An 18,781-nucleotide genomic window follows, 5' to 3' on the forward strand; every position below is an offset into this window, starting at 1 on the left:
ACCACTGGGTCAGATGTTAGCAGTTCAGGGAGGTTCCAAACTTTATAAAATTATTATCTTTAGCCCGGTCGTGGGGATTCCAGTATTGTATTATTAAATTTGATTAATTAAGAGTATGTGTGTATGAAATCCACAAAAAAATAAATGAAATATTTGACCGTCCCTTTAAAGTATAATGATGCATTTGACCGATCACCACTAGACCGGAATATGCTAAGGAGGTTCCAAACTTTAGGACAAAATTACATTTATTATCCATAGCCCAGTAGTCCAATATAATTTAAATAAATTTGTTTAATTAAGATTACGTGTTTTGCAATATTGACTACTCCTTTAAGTCTTGGACCGGGCACCACTACGTCAGTAGATGTTAGGGAGGTTCAAAACTTTACAAGATTATTATCTTCCTGACCTCGTGGTGCTCAGTCCAAGGGTCAAACTTAATTTAAAGGGGCAGTCAAATATTTCATTAATTTATAGTGCATTGTGATACGCGCGTAATCCTACTATGTTTTCTCTACCTTGTTGATACTTTGTTGTCTACCTTGTTGATACTTTGTTTTGAAGGGTTTCAAAAGAGACTTTTGCATCCAAATTTGATGTGAAAATAGTATTAATTTTCTTCTAACAGTGCGTTTGCATACAAACATAAGTGAAAATAGAGGCGAAATGTGCAATTTTTAATTTAGGCAAATCGTGAATAATTCCCCTGCTTAATTACTTGTTCTACTTTTTTGATATGTTGTTTTGGAGGGTTTGGAAAGACGAGCCTGTTGGTAAAAAATATCATTTCTGTTGCAATATTGTCTCGTCAAACCACATTATTGACTAAACACCATTTATTTAAGGGGGGAACTTCTGACCATCAAAACCTGCAGTTGAAGTTTTTATTAGTTCTCTTTACAATAATCTGATGAGGATGCAGAAATAAACACTGTATGTAATAGAGGAAAATAGTTTTAAAAACATTGAAATTACCACATAAAGGGGGTGATGGGGAGGTGCCCCTGTGCACACAACCCTTAGTTACATCACTGGTGCAAATTATTACTAGAACATCTCACTTTGACAAAAAGGATGGATATTCTATATATAATTAATTTTGCTCAAAATAAAAAATAACAAGTCTGTGAATATTTTGACTCAATTGGTCCCAGAAGTTGAAAGAAAATAACGAAGAGAGTTCCACCCTTGTGACACAATTAATTTGTGTGCTTTTAGATTCCTGAGAAAAGCTTCATGCCTGAAGTCTTTCTCAGATTCATTATTTTTAGTGAGACATTACTTCTTTCTCACAATGTTTCATACTATAATCAACAGCTCTCCGTTGTTCGTGACCAAGTAAGTTTTTATGCTTATGTATATTTTGAGTAATTACCAAATGTGTCAAGTGCTATTAAAGATGATGATATTTTGTAACGAAAAAGCCATTGGTATAACCTGGCATTTTCATCGGGGGTGGGGAGTTTATAAGCGTGCGACGACATAATTGTGTTTGCAGTAAATCATATAAACTACAACTATTATTATGTTTGAGTAAAAGTGCAGGTTGTGATGATTTGTTTGTGCAAATAATAACACTCATTTTAACAGATGTTAGCTTAGCATAAGGGATAAAGAGTGAAATTGTTCTAAATGTAGCGGTAATTTTAGAAATTAAAAAGTGTTAACATTATTTTAAAGGAAGCTGCTTTCAACTTAAACAGGAAAAAACAGTTATCCTGCAACTCACACGTAAATCGACACCCATAAAACACATGGGCAACATTGGTAAGACCATTGTCTGACCTTCTTTGATCAAATATATACAGCTACCAATATTTGCAGTCAGGGAGACTAAATCTTATTTCATTGTCTAGTAATTTCTTTAATCAAACATTAAAAACGTTAGGGACACTTAATTAATAAATCGGGTTGTTCCACTGATAAGTTATATAAATTGGAAGTCTTTTTGAACAGCAATGTATCTACTGTTATGAGAACCTATAGTACATGTACATATATCGTTACGCGCATACAACGCACGTAACGATAAGTATCTGTATATAAGTTCATTGACCCTAGTGGGCGGCGCCCATCTTTTATGAATGATCTAGAATGATCTGGGCTCTGGAAGTTTGAAGTTAGTTGTAGTACTTTCCAGAAAACATCACAAATCCTTCATATACAATGTCACCCCCTTACAGATCACCACCTTACAAAGTCACCCCATTACAAAGCTGACCCTTACAAAGGCGCCCGCTTACAAAGTCAGTCCCTTATAAAGTCATCCCCTTACAAAGGCACCCCTTACAAAGTCACACCATTACAAAGCTGACCCTTACAAATGCGCCCGCTTACAAAGTCAGCCCCTTATAAAGCCATCCCCTTACAAAGGCACCCCTTACAAAGTCACCCCTTAGAGAGTCGCCCCTGACAAAGTCACCCCCTTACAAAGTTAACCCCTTACAAAGTCAACCCCTGAATAATTCAACCCCTTACAAAGTCATCCACTTACAAAGTCAACCCTTTACATTGACGGATATTTTTGGATCGTAACACTACAAATAAATGATGAATCATCCACCTTAGGTTAACATTTATTATCTTCATGTTTTAATTGTTAATGTGACTTGCATAATAAATGTACAGACACTTCAGTACAAAATATTTCTTGCATTTCATACAAAAATATGAACCTTTCAAAGTACAAATGAAAGCCTTAAAAAAAATCGGAAGACTTGTTTAAATTTTGAGTCTTTGTTTGAGTAAGGACAATTATTTTGTGTAAGTCTAATTTTTAAAGAGAATAGGAACTTACAAGATAAGCTATAATTTTATAAAACAATTACTGAGTTTCCACACAAACCTCTAAAACTTTAGGATTTTTGTAAAATGTCAATGTTTAGAGTACTGAAAAGATAAATGATTCACATGTAGTAATCCTTTTGTTTTGGAAATTAATTTGGTGGTGTGCTAGAACCTCTGTGCACCCGACTCTTAGTTAGGCCATTGGTACAAAATATTACCATAAAATCTCACTTATAACAAGGATGGATATTCTAACAACAAAATCTGGTCAAGAAAATGTGCATTCAATACTTTTTAGTAAAAAGGGATTAAGGCGAGGATTGAAATTATTGTGCATTGATTTTTAATATGTTGAATCATGATTTAAAACCGAACAAGTTAAGTCCATTTATACAAAAAACACCTACATTTAAGACAAAAATATAAATATAAATACTGTGTTTAGTAGAATTTGTCACAAATTCTACTAAACACATGATTTGTTCACATTCTTCAGTGTTCACAAAATTGGCATGTATTTAAGGCACTGGGCACATTTTGGTAATTGTCAAAGACCAGTAATCTCACTTGATGTATCCCAAAATATGTGGAAAATAACAAACCTGTGAAATGTTTGACTCAGACCAATTGGTCTCCAAACTTGCAATAAAATACTGAAAGAATTCAACGCCCTGTAACACAAATTTATTTGTTTTCAGATGCTTGATAAAGGCTTCAGGTCTGGAGTCTTTCTCAGATTCAAATATTTTAGTGAGAAAATACTTCTTTCTCAAAAACAACGTCATTTCAGGAGGAGTCGTTTCTCACAATGTTTTATAATTTAAACAGCTCTCTGTTGCTTGTTACTAATTAAGTTTTTATGCTAATGTAAAATATAATTTGAGTAAATCTAAAACATGTCCAGTGCCTTTAAAGATGAATATATGTTTTAACAACAAATCCAGTAATATATACTTGCATTTTCATTTTGGGGATGATGAGCAAAAAAGCAGGGCAAAGACAGAAATGTTTTTGTATTAAATCATTAAAATATCAACATTTATTGGTTATTTATTTGGTGTAAAAGTGCAGTTAATGTTGATTATTTTGTGAAAATAATACCACTAATTTTAATCAGGCATGTGCGGGGGTCGCAGGAAAAAACGAGGAAAATTTTCCGGATTTTGGGCCACCTATCAGAAAACATGTCCAGATTTTGGGCAAGTGCTAAGACTGTTATCAGACTTTAAACTGCAGTGCAGACAAAACAGTAACAGAAACATAGACCATAGTTCTTACATGGTAACAATGTGTTCTTCTTTCTCGCTTCCAAAATGTTTTTGTTGGATTCCGCGTACAGATGTTCAACAAAGAAGTCAACAAGTGCGATACGTCCTGGACTGGCATATTTCGTTTCTCTGTCGCAAACTACACACACGACATCCCGGTTTTTGTTTCAGTCTGAAGACTTATGAAAGCTTCTCCCCTGATTCTTGGTTGACAAAGTCTAGCCATTCCCATTTAAAGACAGTGGACACTATTGGTTATTGTCAAAGACCAGTCTTCTCACTTGGTGTATCTCAACATATACATGAAATAACAAACCTGTGAAAATTTGAGCTCAATCGGTCGTCGAAGTTGAGAGATAATCATGAAAGAAGAAACCCCTTGCCACACGTAGTTGTGTGCTTTTAGATGGTTTATTTCGAGACCTCAAATTCTAAACTTGAGGTTTTGAAATCAAATTCGTGGAAAAATACTTCTCTCTGAAAAACTATGTCTCTTCAGAGGGAGCCGTTTCTCACAATGTTTTATACCATCAACCTCTCCCAATTAATCATTACCAAGTAAAGTTTTATGCTAATAATTATTTTGAGTAATTACCAATAGTGTCCACTGCCTTTAAACTTGTTTTGCACAAGCCGATCTGCCACCCTTGCTTTATTATCCAACTCCGTTCCCCGCTCGACAAAAGTACGGTCTCTGATGCACGCCATCTTGGTTGTCAGGTACCGCGCACACGTGAAAGACGTCTTGCCTCAAGGTGTTAGCTTTTTAACAGTTTTTAGAAAAGCGCCCTCTCTTGATGGAACGGGACGCAACATGAGTAAGTATAATGGGACATCGCACTTAACGAACAACAACGGCTTAAATAAATGACTAACGCGAAGCAAATTTACCGGTTGTAGCCCTCGACTCACTAGTCAAAATTATATAGCAATTAAAGTGCTTCCCAATGCCAGTCTCTCTGTGTGTGAGAGTGCTTTTGTTCGATGTAAAAATAATTTTAAAAATGCGGAGCCTGAAAAATAAATGCGGAATGGGAAAATAAAAAAATGCAGATATCCGCGTAAACGCGAAGGTCTCACATCCCTGTTTTACTAGATGTTAATTTTGCATTGGGGATACAAATATAAACTGTTTTTACTCTCACACTCATGTGCAGCTTTAATTTTGGAAATACAAACTAACTTTAAGGTAGGCTACCTTCCTGCCAACAACCTTCCCTTACACATCAAAGTGGCAGCTTTTGATGCAGAGCCCAATTGATGTAAACATAATGTTAGTGATTTGAGTTGACAGCACATTTTTCAAAAAATGTCAGTCACAGCACTTCTTTAGATGTGCGGTGAAATGTGTTATCAATATAATGGCAGGGTTTGATCCTACCTGCCCTAAAAGACAGTCCTTGTCAGCTGTAACGATGATTCTCCTGGGCTGCTCTATGATGTGTGTTCATGTATTGCTCTTCAGGTCCTAGAAAGATATCAGACAAAAAAAATCTTATATAGGATTTGAGGCATTGCATGGTGATGTATCAATGTATGTTTGGTTTGCGGTAACACCATGTGTGTATCTACTTGCCAGGTAGAGCTTGTTCTTAGAGAGTTGTCTTGCTTTATTCTATTGCCGCGGAGTAGATAATCTTATTTAAAATTTACCTAAGTCAGATTCCCTTGCGGTTTATTACTTGATATTTAAAACAAAAAAGTTCCAACACCTTAAGTTGAGCCCCTGGCTACCGCTTCCCTGGGCCTTACTGCGCGAGTTCCTGGGCCTAACTGCAGCGAGTTCCTGGGCGTAACTGCAGCGAGTTCCTGGGCCTAACTGCAGCAAGTTCCTGGGCCTTACTGCAGCAAGTTGCTGGGCCTAGCATCAGCGAGTTACTGGCCCGTACTGCAGCGAGTTCCTTGGCCTAGCGTCAGCAAGTTCCTAGAACTAACTGCAGCAAGTTCCTGCGCCTAACTGCAGCAAGTTGCTGGGCCTACCAGCAGTGAGTTCCTAGAACTAACTGAAGCTAGTTCCTAGGCCTAACTGCAGCAAGTTCCTGGGCCTAGCTGCTGCAAGTTCCTGGACCTAACTGCAGGATATGAACCTGTGTGACCTTGGAACTAACATGCCAGTGCTCTACCACCCAGTTGTGTGTAGGACTTCTGCTGGTGCCCCCTGAACTAAGATACTGACAAATAAGGAGACTGTCACTAGGGCTAGATAGTTTAATAGCGAAAACTCACTTGTAAGGACTCTGGCAACACCGTCGCTGCATAAATTCTCTGGTTGTCAAGGTAACTTTTAACATTTTCAGCCATGTTTGTATAATCTTCCTTGTTGTGGAACAAGATGTGAGCTGTTGCTACGTACGTCTGCCTGTCAACACCCTAAAGAAAAAATAAGCATGTTTTGGACCAAAGAGTTGAATGATTGACAGCCAGGTATTTATATATATAAATCTAAAGAAGGTCCGGATTGGATCGAGAGCTAAGGCCATCTACTTTATTCATTATATATATACACACGACAGTTTGCGGTTTAATGGCTTCTGATAGGCACCCCCCGAACAAAGATATTGACAAAATTGGGAGACCACCAACATAGGGCTAGATAGCTCAGTTGGTAGAGCGCTGGCACGTTAAACCGGAGGTCGTTGGTTCAAATCCCGCACTAGTCAAATTTTCTTTGTTCAATCCAAAATCATTTAAAAATGTACCCAGTCAGTTTCCCTTGTGGTTTATTATTTGATATCTGATATAAAAAGTCGCATCCCCTGTCTGCCGCTTTCTAGGTTGTATCGTTACCCGGGTGTGATCCCTGGCTACACAGCAGTTTGCGGTTTAATGGCTTCTGACAGGCACCCCCGAACAAAGATATTGACAAAATTGGGAGACCACCAACTCAGTTGGTAGAGCGCCGGCACGTTAAACCGGAGGTCGTTGGTTCAAATCCCGCTCTAGTCAATTTTTCTTTGTTCTATCCTAAATCATTTAAAAATGTACCCAGTCAGTTTCCCTTGTGGTTTATTATTTGATACATACTATTGCTAATGTTGAGTTTTACCTGAGCATCTAAATGCCTCTTCTTTATCATTCATTTTTACCCTGATATAAAAAACTCACCTTCACCTGACACTGTTCTCTGATTTCATTCATGTTAAGTTCTGGTGGTAAAGACTGCATAAGAATCTTACTGGATTGTCGAACTGAAATAAACCAAAAAATACTATTTTAAGTAAAATATGAAATAGGTAATGGATACAAGTTTATACAGGAATGGTGCTGAGAAGTTCGAACAGTCTAATCTACTTTGTGTTGGTCCTGCTGTCTGGAACAGTCTAATCTACTTTTTAGTATGATATTGCTGTCGTGAACAGTCTAATCTACTTTGTGTTGATATTGCTGTCTTGAACAGTCTAATCTACTTTGTGTTGATATTGATGTCTGGAACAGTCTAATCTACTTTTTAGTATGATATTGCTGTCGTGAACAGTCTAATCTACTTTGTGTTGATATTGCTGTCTTGAACAGTCTAATCTACTTTGTGTTGGTCCTGCTGTCTGGAACAGTCTAATCTACTTTTTAGTATGATATTGCTGTCGTGAACAGTCTAATCTACTTTGTGTTGATATTGCTGTCGTGAACAGTCTAATCTATTTTGTGTTGGTCCTGCTGTCGTGAACAGTCTAATCTACTTTGTGTTGAATATGCTGTCTTGAACATCTAATCTACTTTATGTTGATCTTGTTGTCTTTAACAGTCTAATCTACTTGATGTTGATCTTGTTGTCTTTAACAGTCTAATCTACTTGATGTTGATCTTGTTGTCTTTAACAGTCTAATCTACTTGATGTTGATCTTGTTGTCTTTAACAGTCTAATCAGGATGCCACTTACATAAAGGTATGGTAGTCACAGTTATCAAAGGATGCCACTTACATAAAGGTTTGGTAGTCACAGTTATCAAGGATGCCACTTAAATAAAGGTATGGTAGTCACAGTTATCAAGGATGCCACTTACATAAAGGTATGGTAGTCACAGTTATCAAGGATGCCACTTACATAAAGGTATGGTAGTCACAGTTAACAAGGATGCCACTTACATAAAGGTATGGTAGTCACAGTTATGATAGCAACAATGATGAGACTCATGGCCGGATCTACATAATGTCTCCATTCAAAGTCAGTCAACCAGATGAAGAGGGCACTGATTATCACAACGACCGAGCCTAGTGCGTCACCAAGAACATGCAGAAATACACCCCTCATGTTCAGATGGGCGTTGGATGACGATTCTGAAGAGGTAAAGTTTAAAATAAATTTAGAAGTAGGCCCGTCTCGATCGTCAATACAAGCAAATTCTATAGAAAAGGAGAAACTATAGAGTACAGGTACATCTTTTTTGAGGGGTTTGAGGCACAGTGAAGTACATCAAGCATGGGGTAATGGGCGATACTGTGTGTGTGGATGAGGAATGAGTATAATGAAAGATACCATTTTAGTGACAATGGAGTCCTGTTGCGACATTAAGCATGATAGTTTAGGTGGGTTGTGGATGGTGAAAGGCAGAGTTTTGCTGGTTATGGAAGTCGTTGAGTCAAGGCAAGGTACTATCTTTGGTTAAGGTTAGGTATATGGGTTTGAGTGACAGGCGAGTGGTAAAGGTGATTGTAGGATATCCTTTTAGTTATAATAGAGCCTGCAGCACTTGCAGGCATGATGTGATTGTAAAGTGGGGGAAGGTGGAGGTGCGATGAAGGTTATGATCGATGAGAGCAGTTTGTAGGAAAGCATTTGAGTTATATTAGAGCATGCCGCAATTGCGGGCATGAGGTGATCATGAAGGGGGCGAAGGTGGATGTACAAAGAGTCCAAAGTTATGATCAGTGAGCGCATTAACAGTGAGCTAGTAGACTTATGGTTAACTTGAGCCAACAGACTTAAACTTGAGCCAAGTCTCACCTTTTTCACATTTCTCTCTCATTTCTTCCTCTCTTCGGTTGATGTCAACTTCCAGGATGTCCTCTGGTGAGTGGGAAGTTGTTTCATTCTGAAGTGGCTGTTGAACACTGACACCATTTTCTACGTCTTCATTGGTTGCAGCTTCTGTTGACTCTAACTTGTGCCATTCTGATTTGTTGGTGTTGGTGTGGTTCCCACTAATTCCATGGGTGTGACCATGTGCCCCACCTGGAAAAATTAATAATGTTGATAATATTATACTAAATTTGCCTACTCAAATAAAAATTGGAATTTTGTATCTAGTAAATCAGGTTGAATGGCTTCTGGCTTGTATCCAATAACAAAGATTCTGAGAAAACGTAAAGATTGGCAACATTAATAGGGCTTCAATCACGACGATATCATGTTGTGCATCCAACCCAGGCACCATTCAATGCGCACCAGCTGGGGCTATAAATATTGAGCGTGGACACAGGTGGCGGGAAAGGTATGTTTAATGTCAAATGGCCCAAGCATTTTGGACGGGATTGTAGATGGTACATTACTGCAAAGCCACATGTTCAAGTCCAGCTGTAGTAAATGTTTCTTCGTCCAACCCAAAATAATTTATGATTCTGTTTTGTTCACAGGTTGGTTGTATGGTTTAATTAAAACTATTGTACCCTTGATTAAGCAAGGGCACTTTCTGACCAAGAAAATGGGTGTCAATCATTCTCCCTGCCTGGATAGTGTCTGAGGCTAGCATTTGTTACTCGATATGGGCCATTCTGCGCCTTGAACACCCAGCAGGGTGGATATGTGCGCATTACAAGTCTTATTATTATTATTATTATTATTCAATGTGTGCTTGGAATCTCAAGAGTTCTTCAGAGGAGTTTAGGGGGGTAATACCTCTTTACAAGTGGAAAGTCATGAGTTACATTTAGGAAACAGTTGTTGGAGGAGGGGGGTGGCCACCTCTACCTATATCTGGCAAGCAACATCTACAAATGATTAGACACACAAGTAGGCGTAACACTCCTCTCTCAATACTCAACCTTGTATGACATGAGGATGGTTGGTATTGGATTGAACCAGCTTCATAAAGCCACTGTAATGCCAAACAATGGAATTTTTTTAAAAAATGTTTCTTGACATTTTAAAATGTAGCCACTGAGTTCGACCTAAGAAAATCACACAGCAATCAGTCATGAGGCCTAGACTCACCATGACCGCCAAATAAGCATAGCCCAATTCCATTGATGACCAAACCTATACTGCCAACAATTAAGATCAGCACCGGGTTCTCAATAGTCTCCAAGTAGATCAATCGTTGGATCGCATCCACAAAGATGGTAAAACAAAGGGCCATAAGTAAAACCGAGTTAACAAGAGCTCCCAACACTTCAGCTCGTTGCCATCCAGTTGTGTTACTCTTTGATATCTGTTTACATAAGATGAACAAAAACAGCTGAATTATTCTTTAGCATCCCCTGCAACAATTTCTGGCCAACCTTTCCCAACGTTACAATAAACACTCTGTCCTCTAATCTTGTTGAGATAAATTTCTGAGGCCAAGGGTATGGGGCTCATTAGACCACAGCTGTCTGAATCAGCCTCAAGGCCCAGGCTGGACTCACATCCAACACTGCTTCCCACCAACGGAACATAGCAAAGTTTTTGCAAAGTGATATAAATGCCAGGCTGTCAACACCCAACCTCACTCATAGGAACATTGGTTTTACATGTACATGATTATGAAATCCACATATCAGTAAATTGTGATTCATAACTAGACGGAAATACTTATTCAAGTGTTTTTGAAGCGATTTAGCCTTGCCAGTAGCGAACCCACAACCTTGTGATTGCAAGTCTTGCCGTCTAATTAATTGACCACGGCGACGCATTGCTTCTGGGGGTACCACGAACCCTGGATGTGACACTGTTTTATACTTACTCTTATGGCAAGGAAACCGATGAGCAAAGCAATGATGTCAGACAGCATGTGGAAGGAGTCCGACACTAAGGCCAGTGACTTAGTGGTGTAACCAGTAACAAGCTCCACTACGAAGAAGGTTGTCGTCAGTGTCATCATCACTACAAAGCGACAGCTCTTTCCTGTGTAGCGACCCATAACTCAACCTTTTGTTGACTCTCAATGGAAAATTAAATTATTCAAAACTTTCAAATTAATACAATCTTTTTTAAGCTTCAATCAAAACTTTCTTTAAGGAATCCTTTCTTTTAATTGTCAATACATGTGTACAGCTCAATAGTTAAGTCAATGGAAATTGACACAAGACTGCAGACCAAAGGCCAGTGATTTTAGCGTCGGGCCGTAAGCTAACGACTAGATTGAAAACTTGAGGCCAGCGATTTTAGCATTGGGCGGGTAAACTCTTACTAGATTGAAAACCTGAGGCCTGCGGTTTTAGCATTGGGCTGGTAAAGTCACGACTAGATTGAAAACCTGGGGCCAGCGATTTAAGCATCAGGGCATTAGGCTGGTAAACTCATTACTACATGTAGATTGAAAACCTGAGGCCAGCAATTTTAGCATCCTGCCTGTACGAAGGACTTGAAAAAGTCTGGTGTTTTTCAATACTCACTGTGTAATGATAAACCAAACAACAGTGTTCGGTTCCGTTTGTGTGCATGCGCGTATAGTCTTGGTGCATATTCGCTGGTTTTCCTTTCACACACAGCGCGGCCAACTCATCGACAATGCCTGCATCGCCCGTAACAAGAAACGTCTTGCATCAAGACTAGCGCGGAGTCTCAGCTCACAACCGGTTATAAACAAAGGTTTAAACACCCCCACGTGACGCGCACTGTTACATACTATAAGAAAATGGATTGTGTTGTAAAGGGAGAAAATACTCTGAAAATGAATGACCATAAAAACTTACTTTGTTAAAAGCCCTGAAGCTGTTGCTAATAAATGTTAATGTTGAGAACCGAAACACCTGTGGTTGAAGAGAAAGAGATTTAAAAAAAATGTTTCCGCATGAAGTGTTTCTAGTGGTTAGACATCTGCTCTGTATTGGCAACCGTAATGGGTTTGATTTCCACCCTATACATGTGTATTTTTTCCAAAGGGCTTGGGAAAGTACTGAGTATACAGTGCTAAATGAACATTGATGTATGGATAAAACCAAATAATAATCTTAAATAATGTTTGAGCTTAATTGGATGTGCATGATACAAGGAACTTTTTGAGTTGGTGAGGAAAAGAAATAAGACAATACTTTCATACTTTGACCATTTGTAGACACGTGCTGATGACAAACCAAAGTTAATTTCTGGACTGTTAAACTTTAATTATCTTTACTCCAGGTTGAACTTTGGACCTCAAATTGTACTATCCGAGAGATAATGCACATAAAAAGTTATACATACACTGAGGGAGATAATATCAACTATTTGGGTAACATTTTAGGGGGTACAAGGAATGTACCTTTTGTTCTAGGAGGGGGGGGGGCCTTCTTGCTAAGTTTCTGTTTGCTTTTTTCTTAAGCAAGCCCCCATTTTACTGCAATTTATTATTTTAAAGATAATGTGGCATTGTAGTTTAAAAACAATGCATTGTCTGACCCTGTGTGTAAATGTAAAATTAATTTGAAAAACATCTTCTGCTGACAAAACACTAACCTGTGGAAGTTCCGAGTGAGTCAATTAAGCTAGCAGTCAATCAACGAGCTAATCAATCAACCAATATCATTCAGTCAATCAATCAATCAATCAATCAATCAATCAATCAATCAATCAATCAATCAATCAATCAATCAATCAATCAAGAGTCCCGTCTGATTGTATGTGGTTCATCACATCACTTGATCAATCCGCTAGAGAGCCCACTTACTACTGTATAATAAAAGAACTGAAATCAAAGAATAGTGTTATTCCTGATAAAATTCCTGATAAAATGATGTCACAAGCATACGATGTGTTTGCAAGTTTTGTGTCCACTTCCTTAGCATAGAAAATAGCTTGTTAAAACAGCTTGTCACAGCACACAGAACATAGATGAAAATTGACAACTCTTCAGTTTGGAGAGTTTTGAAATGACTTCAGTGTGATAAAAACTGCCTAGACCTATACCCAAGGGGGAAATGAAGATTTACCCCGAGTTACCGATTGTTTAATTCTGAATTCGCCCCTAATCAAAAGACCGTGTTTGTCCACAGACATAATCATTGCCTTTGCAAGAGCAGGGAATCACATCTGACCTCACATTTAGATTTGACCTCTTTGATAAATAAAATCAGCAATCCTGTAGTACCCCTGACAATACATGCAGATATGAGTTTGTCCAAACCAGTAAACCCTGTAAATCATTTGCCATTGTACTTTATTAAGTTCACCATGAGTTCATAAAGTACTGGCCTCCAACAGAGAAGCACTTTGATGAGTAATTGGTCGTGGCAAGTTCTTGCTAAGACCATGTTGAGGCCGAGCAATATAAAAACAACTTTTATCAATGCATCTTCAGGTCGTAAACCTCCCGTTGTGAAAGCAAAACATTTCTTCCCATGGAAGATCTGAACTTTAGAAGGCAGGTTGAAATGTTTTTGGTAGGTAGCTTCTCGAGGTTTTGGTAAAAGTATCCTCAGCAATACAGAAGTATTTCAAAGGGCATTATTTCTGTACATCTGAGTACCTCTTCCAGTGGCAATGGATACATTATACAATCTATTTGATGTAATTCCGAAAGCGCCATTATCAAACATATCAAACATTTTTTCTGAAGGTTAGGGGCATCATCACTCAAGAACTATTGACTTTGGGATGTACCAGCAAGTACAGCACAAACCAACAGTATATAATTTGTTTGGTGAGAAAGAAATTTTTTTTTTCTAAAACAAAATTTTGAAAAGGTTTAAGAAGCTGGTCATACTAAGGTTGAAACGCGAAAAAGGCAAGTACTGCATTTTGTCTAACACATTGATGATTGCCAATTCAGAGTTTGAGTCTGTTACGAGGAATTTTGATGAATTTTGAAAAGCAACTATTCAAGTGAAATAGTTTGCTGTACACCTTTTTTTATATCAGTTTTTAAAATTAAGTACCTGTCTTCCTTTTAGGAGTTTCTATTGCACCATTTGACGAACATCTTCAGGAGGGTGTTGAAGTTGATTTAATGACAATTCCGCCGCCGCTCTCTCCTTCAGTTAAAAGCTGTCTGGGAATAACTTCATCTGATCACAAACAGTCAAAGTATTAAAATGTCTTTAATCTCTTTAGTTAGACACTCATACTTTACAACCATAAGTATCTAGGGTAAATCAGAGTTTGAAATTTACCTAAGCAGGACTTAGGCTAGTGATTAGGCCCTATAGCATTGGGCAAGAAAATCGTGACATCAATTGTTTCTGTAATATGCTTTAGTTAAGGAAAGTGGTCTCACTACTAGCAGACAAGTGACCCGACGACAAAAAGTGCTACATACACTGAAAACCTTATTAAAACATAAATAAACACTAATACATCATATGTGTAGAAGAGTCCTAAATAATGTGTTTGCCAAGGAATCTCATCTACATGCAAGTTCCTGTGCACACTTGACAGCCAAACTGTGTATTAAAGCCCTTGATTAAGAGCTGCTCCCCCTTCCCTCCATTGAATGTACTCCGTCCTACTTTAAGATGCTATATCAGATTTTTGGCTGATTTTACCCCAAAATTTTGATTTAAAATTCAAAAGGTATTTTAATGGGGGTCGAGAAAGTAACAAGCTTTCATTAAAGCCATTGCTCTAAAAAGTCCGCCAATTATTAGTAGCAGTGAAATAAAGTGCTCAAAATTAGTTTTTGTCAGGATCCCGACAATATATCATGTGACCAATTCTAATGTGTTTTATAAGAAACGTTTTTAATTTTTATCATGGTTCCTGACCATTAAAAGTAAAACTTGTTTTCGTTAGAGCGGGCGGGTGATACTCTTTGAAATACCATTCACTCAACAAAATTTATTTTTTTTTAATGTTTGTTGCCAAAAATCTGACGTAGCACATTTAATTATAATTGTCCTTGTCCAACTCAATTTGTGGATTAGATGTGTGTAAATAGGAGTTATATGCCCGAGTTTAAAATGTCTTTATGATCTAAGGTGACATCCATTCTCAGCAACAATATTTATTCTTTGCATAATGTTTTCAAAAATTCATATATTAGGCCTACTTTGATATCAAAAAAGCCCCCCTATCCCTACTTTCAAAATTTTCTCCTGCTGTTGCTGTTTAAAGATGTTATGGAATTAAATATCAGAACCAAACTGGCATCTACCAAGGTGGTGGCTACACGGATACAAGACGGGGTGTGTCGTGTACAAAGCTATGAGAGGTGTAGGGTATAAAATATGTCTGAGTCCAAATTGATCACCCGTGAGGCTAAGCATAAAATTATGTAGTTTGGACCCAATCGTGAGAACTCTGTCACGTTACTTCATGCTGTGAAACGAATGAACAAACATGCAGTACACGAATTGGGCCCCTAACCAAGAACAATCATAGTTTACGTGTGATAAGTCAACCCAATAATTCATGTACTTTAAGCATGCCATAGTCAACCCCATATTTATATGCTACATTACTTCTAGAAACTATATGGAGCCTTATAGTTTCTAGAAGTAGCATGATACAGTACAGTATACACTACAGTCCCTACACACTAAATGTACATGTGAGTGATGTGTACATAGTGTGGTCACTAAATAAAACCACGCTAACCACCGTGACTACGTAGCTGTAGTCCCCTGCTACATACGACTCAAGGTCACAAGGTGGTGTTTTTTTAATGAATTATGACTCATCATGAGCTGTGGGATAGTATGCAATTGACCTTTGAATTATTTTATCAATCATCACAATGGTGGTAAAATTTTGACAAGGACCCTCATCTATCAACCCAATGCGAGATACTGAATGAACCGAAGAGGTGGAACTGGAAGTACCAGTGGTTTAGGTTGGCTGCTGCTGGTGGCAGTTAGCGCTAATAACAATGACAATATGAAAGACGACCTGTTACACTCACTGCTGTAGTGTCAATGTGTGATATATATCCTGGTGTCATGTGTTTTCAGTAGGATAAATTGTTCACAATCAAAAACTGAAATTTTTTTTTTCAAATCATCTATCCAATTTTTTAACAATAACACTTACACTTCATGGTGTTTTACGTTGCGAGAGACAGTCCGCCATTAACAGTGCTTATGCATGCACGACATTGGAGCAACATCATATGTTTTCACACCTTTCATTGGTTGGTATTTTATTGAATAATCAGAAGCTACATGGCGTGCAAAATAAATCAAAAATATTATTCAATTACTACTTAACAAAATTAATGACATTTTTGTCCTAAGGCATTATGGCTACTATAATATTATAATTCAGAGATATCATAAGGCAAGAAAGTAAAACACCGCACTCCCCTTGATTTTGAAGCACACACACTTCATAAAAATCCATTTTCCCCCATTTTAGACCAGTAATGTATGGTTTCAGGAGATAAAAACCAATCAATCCATGATATTTTCTCTTTAATGTAGACTTAATATTTATTACGCTTATCAGAATTTATTACAGTATGCAGTTAATTAAAAACAGTTTTTGTTCGTCATTTTCACTTAAGCCATTGGTCCCTTTCGGTTCAGAAAAAAAAAATAAAAGTTCACAGATTTACAAATAACTTACAGGATTTACAGAAGGCAATGGTGAAAGACTTCTCTTGAAATATTATCCCATGAAATGCTTTACTTTTTGAAAAAACAGCAAAACAATATAAATTCTCGTTAACGAGAATTACGGATTTATTTTAAACACATGTCATGACACGGCGAAACGCGAGGAAACAAGGGTGGGGTTTTCCATTGTTTTCTCCCGACTCCGATGACCGATTGAGCCTAAATTTTCACATGTTTATTATTTGATATAGAAGTTGTGGTACACAAAGTGTGGGCCTTGGACAACACTGTTTACCGAAAGGGTCCAATGGCTTTAAATTTTTTTAATTTTTTTCCCCATATTGGCACACCATAGAATCCCAAATAGTAACCACCTCAAGTGATCCATCTAGTGACTAAAGCAGAATGAAACTCAATCTAGCAGATAGTAATGTTGTTTTGAACTTTCGAGGTTGGATGATGTTTGTTTGACTCATTTGATTTTGAATGATGGCAATGCACTAGTGATTTGAACCAAAAATCAATCATTTATAAATGTTTGAGCATAACCAACGACAGGAAACTTTATTCTCAGCATGATTAAGCCTGATGAAAGTACATACCGTGAGTAAACTGCATAGCTTCTGTCACCGGTGCAGCTTGCACAATCTCGCGATAAACGGGAATCAAAGTTGGGGTTCGAAAACATATGAATGAGGGTCAATCAATAACGTATGTATGACGCTACGAAATATTTTTATTATAATAATTGATTATGACATTTGACAAAAATGTACTTTCTGATCTACTACCCTGGTTACGCCCCGATCCCTGGCCTCTTGATCCATGACCCCACACACATGAGACTTGTGACTTACCTTGAGGTTTTCTGCTTATGTCGGCATTTATTTATAAACGATGGTTTCTAGCCTCCGTGCGATGTCTGCTGGAGCGGAGCGTAGCATTAGCGATGACACATCATAACGTTGTTGTGTATGTACATGTGTACATAATTATGTGTTACCTCTGACCGTCGACCGGCGACATGTATGATGACCTGACCTGCCTGTTCTCACGAGTCAATCCTGAATAATTACAAAGCCAAATAGGACCAACTAAAAGCTAAAATTTATCAAATCTCCTAAATAATGAAATACCAAAACCACATGCTGTGATAGTCTCTTATAATTACACAATCTATTAATTTCACGACCGCGTGAACGTCCTAAATCAAGAAAAAGTTGTGGGGTTATAAATTATTCAAACTAGCTCGCGCATCAATTTCCAGAAATGATTAGTGTGGTGCGCCGCCAGTTTGTTATTATGAGAGTGCCCTCAAGAAGAGTGAATTTGATTGCCTGAATAGTAAAGCGCCCTCTCTCTAAATAATTATTGCTGGTATAATGCTACATCAATGTGCATAAGCTATTGGAAACAAGAATAACTCCATATCTGTGGTACATAAATGCAACCATACACTGCAAGCTAAGGGAACAAGAATAACAACTTATCACTGGTTCAGAGATGGTCCATACTCTGCATACAAGCTAAGCGAGCAAATCACGGGTCCACCAATGCTACATACATTGTGCACAAGCTAGGGAACAAGAATAACTCTATATCACGGGTCCACCAATGCTCCATACCTTGTGCACAAAGCTAGGGAACAAGAATAACTTTGTATCATGGGTCGACCAATGCTCAATATCTTGTGCACAAAGCTAGGGAACCAGAATAACTCCGTATCATGGGTCGACCAATGCTCCATACCTTGTGCACAAAGCTAGGGAACAAGAATAACTCCGTATCATGGGTCCACCAATGCTCCATACATTGTGCACAAGCTAGGGAACAAGAAAAACTCCGTGTCATGGGTCCAGCAATGCTCAATTACCTTGTGCACAAGCTAGGGAACAAGAATAACTCCGTATCACGGGTCCAGCAATGCTCAATTACCTTGTGCACAAGCTAGGGAACAAGAATAACTCCGTGTCATGGGTCGACCAATGCTCCATACCTTGTGCACAAAGCTAGGGAACAAAAATAACTTTATATCACGGGTCGACCAATGCTCCATCCCTTGTGCAACAAGCTAGGGAACAAGAATAACTTTATATCACGGGTCGACCAATGCTCCATAC

General features: G+C 38.0%; 1 protein-coding gene across 3 annotated transcripts; it reads right to left on the reverse strand.

The window, feature by feature from the left end:
- Nucleotides 1–902: 902 nt before the first annotated feature.
- LOC139952500 (uncharacterized) lies at nucleotides 903–17,657 on the reverse strand. Of its 3 annotated transcripts, none has more exons than XM_071951644.1 (12): nucleotides 17,519–17,657; nucleotides 16,138–16,264; nucleotides 14,049–14,177; nucleotides 12,631–12,859; nucleotides 11,889–11,945; nucleotides 10,937–11,133; nucleotides 10,207–10,423; nucleotides 9,001–9,228; nucleotides 8,142–8,333; nucleotides 7,164–7,246; nucleotides 6,285–6,428; nucleotides 903–5,526 (listed from the first exon to the last, which is right to left on the reverse strand). In XM_071951644.1, exons 6-12 carry the CDS (start codon nucleotides 11,111–11,113, stop codon nucleotides 5,506–5,508), a joined length of 1,062 nt encoding a protein of 353 aa, XP_071807745.1. In that variant the 5' UTR covers nucleotides 11,114–11,133; nucleotides 11,889–11,945; nucleotides 12,631–12,859; nucleotides 14,049–14,177; nucleotides 16,138–16,264; nucleotides 17,519–17,657; the 3' UTR covers nucleotides 903–5,505. The 3 variants fall into 3 exon arrangements, with proteins under 3 accessions (XP_071807745.1, XP_071807747.1, XP_071807746.1); XM_071951646.1 differs by lacking the exon at nucleotides 17,519–17,657 and adding an exon at nucleotides 17,264–17,495; XM_071951645.1 differs by lacking the exon at nucleotides 16,138–16,264.
- Between the last annotated feature and the right edge of the window lie 1,124 nt (nucleotides 17,658–18,781).

Source organism: Asterias amurensis, chromosome 20 (genome assembly GCF_032118995.1).
Source record: "Asterias amurensis chromosome 20, ASM3211899v1".
In the NCBI taxonomy this organism is placed as follows: Eukaryota; Metazoa; Echinodermata; class Asteroidea; order Forcipulatida; family Asteriidae; genus Asterias; species Asterias amurensis.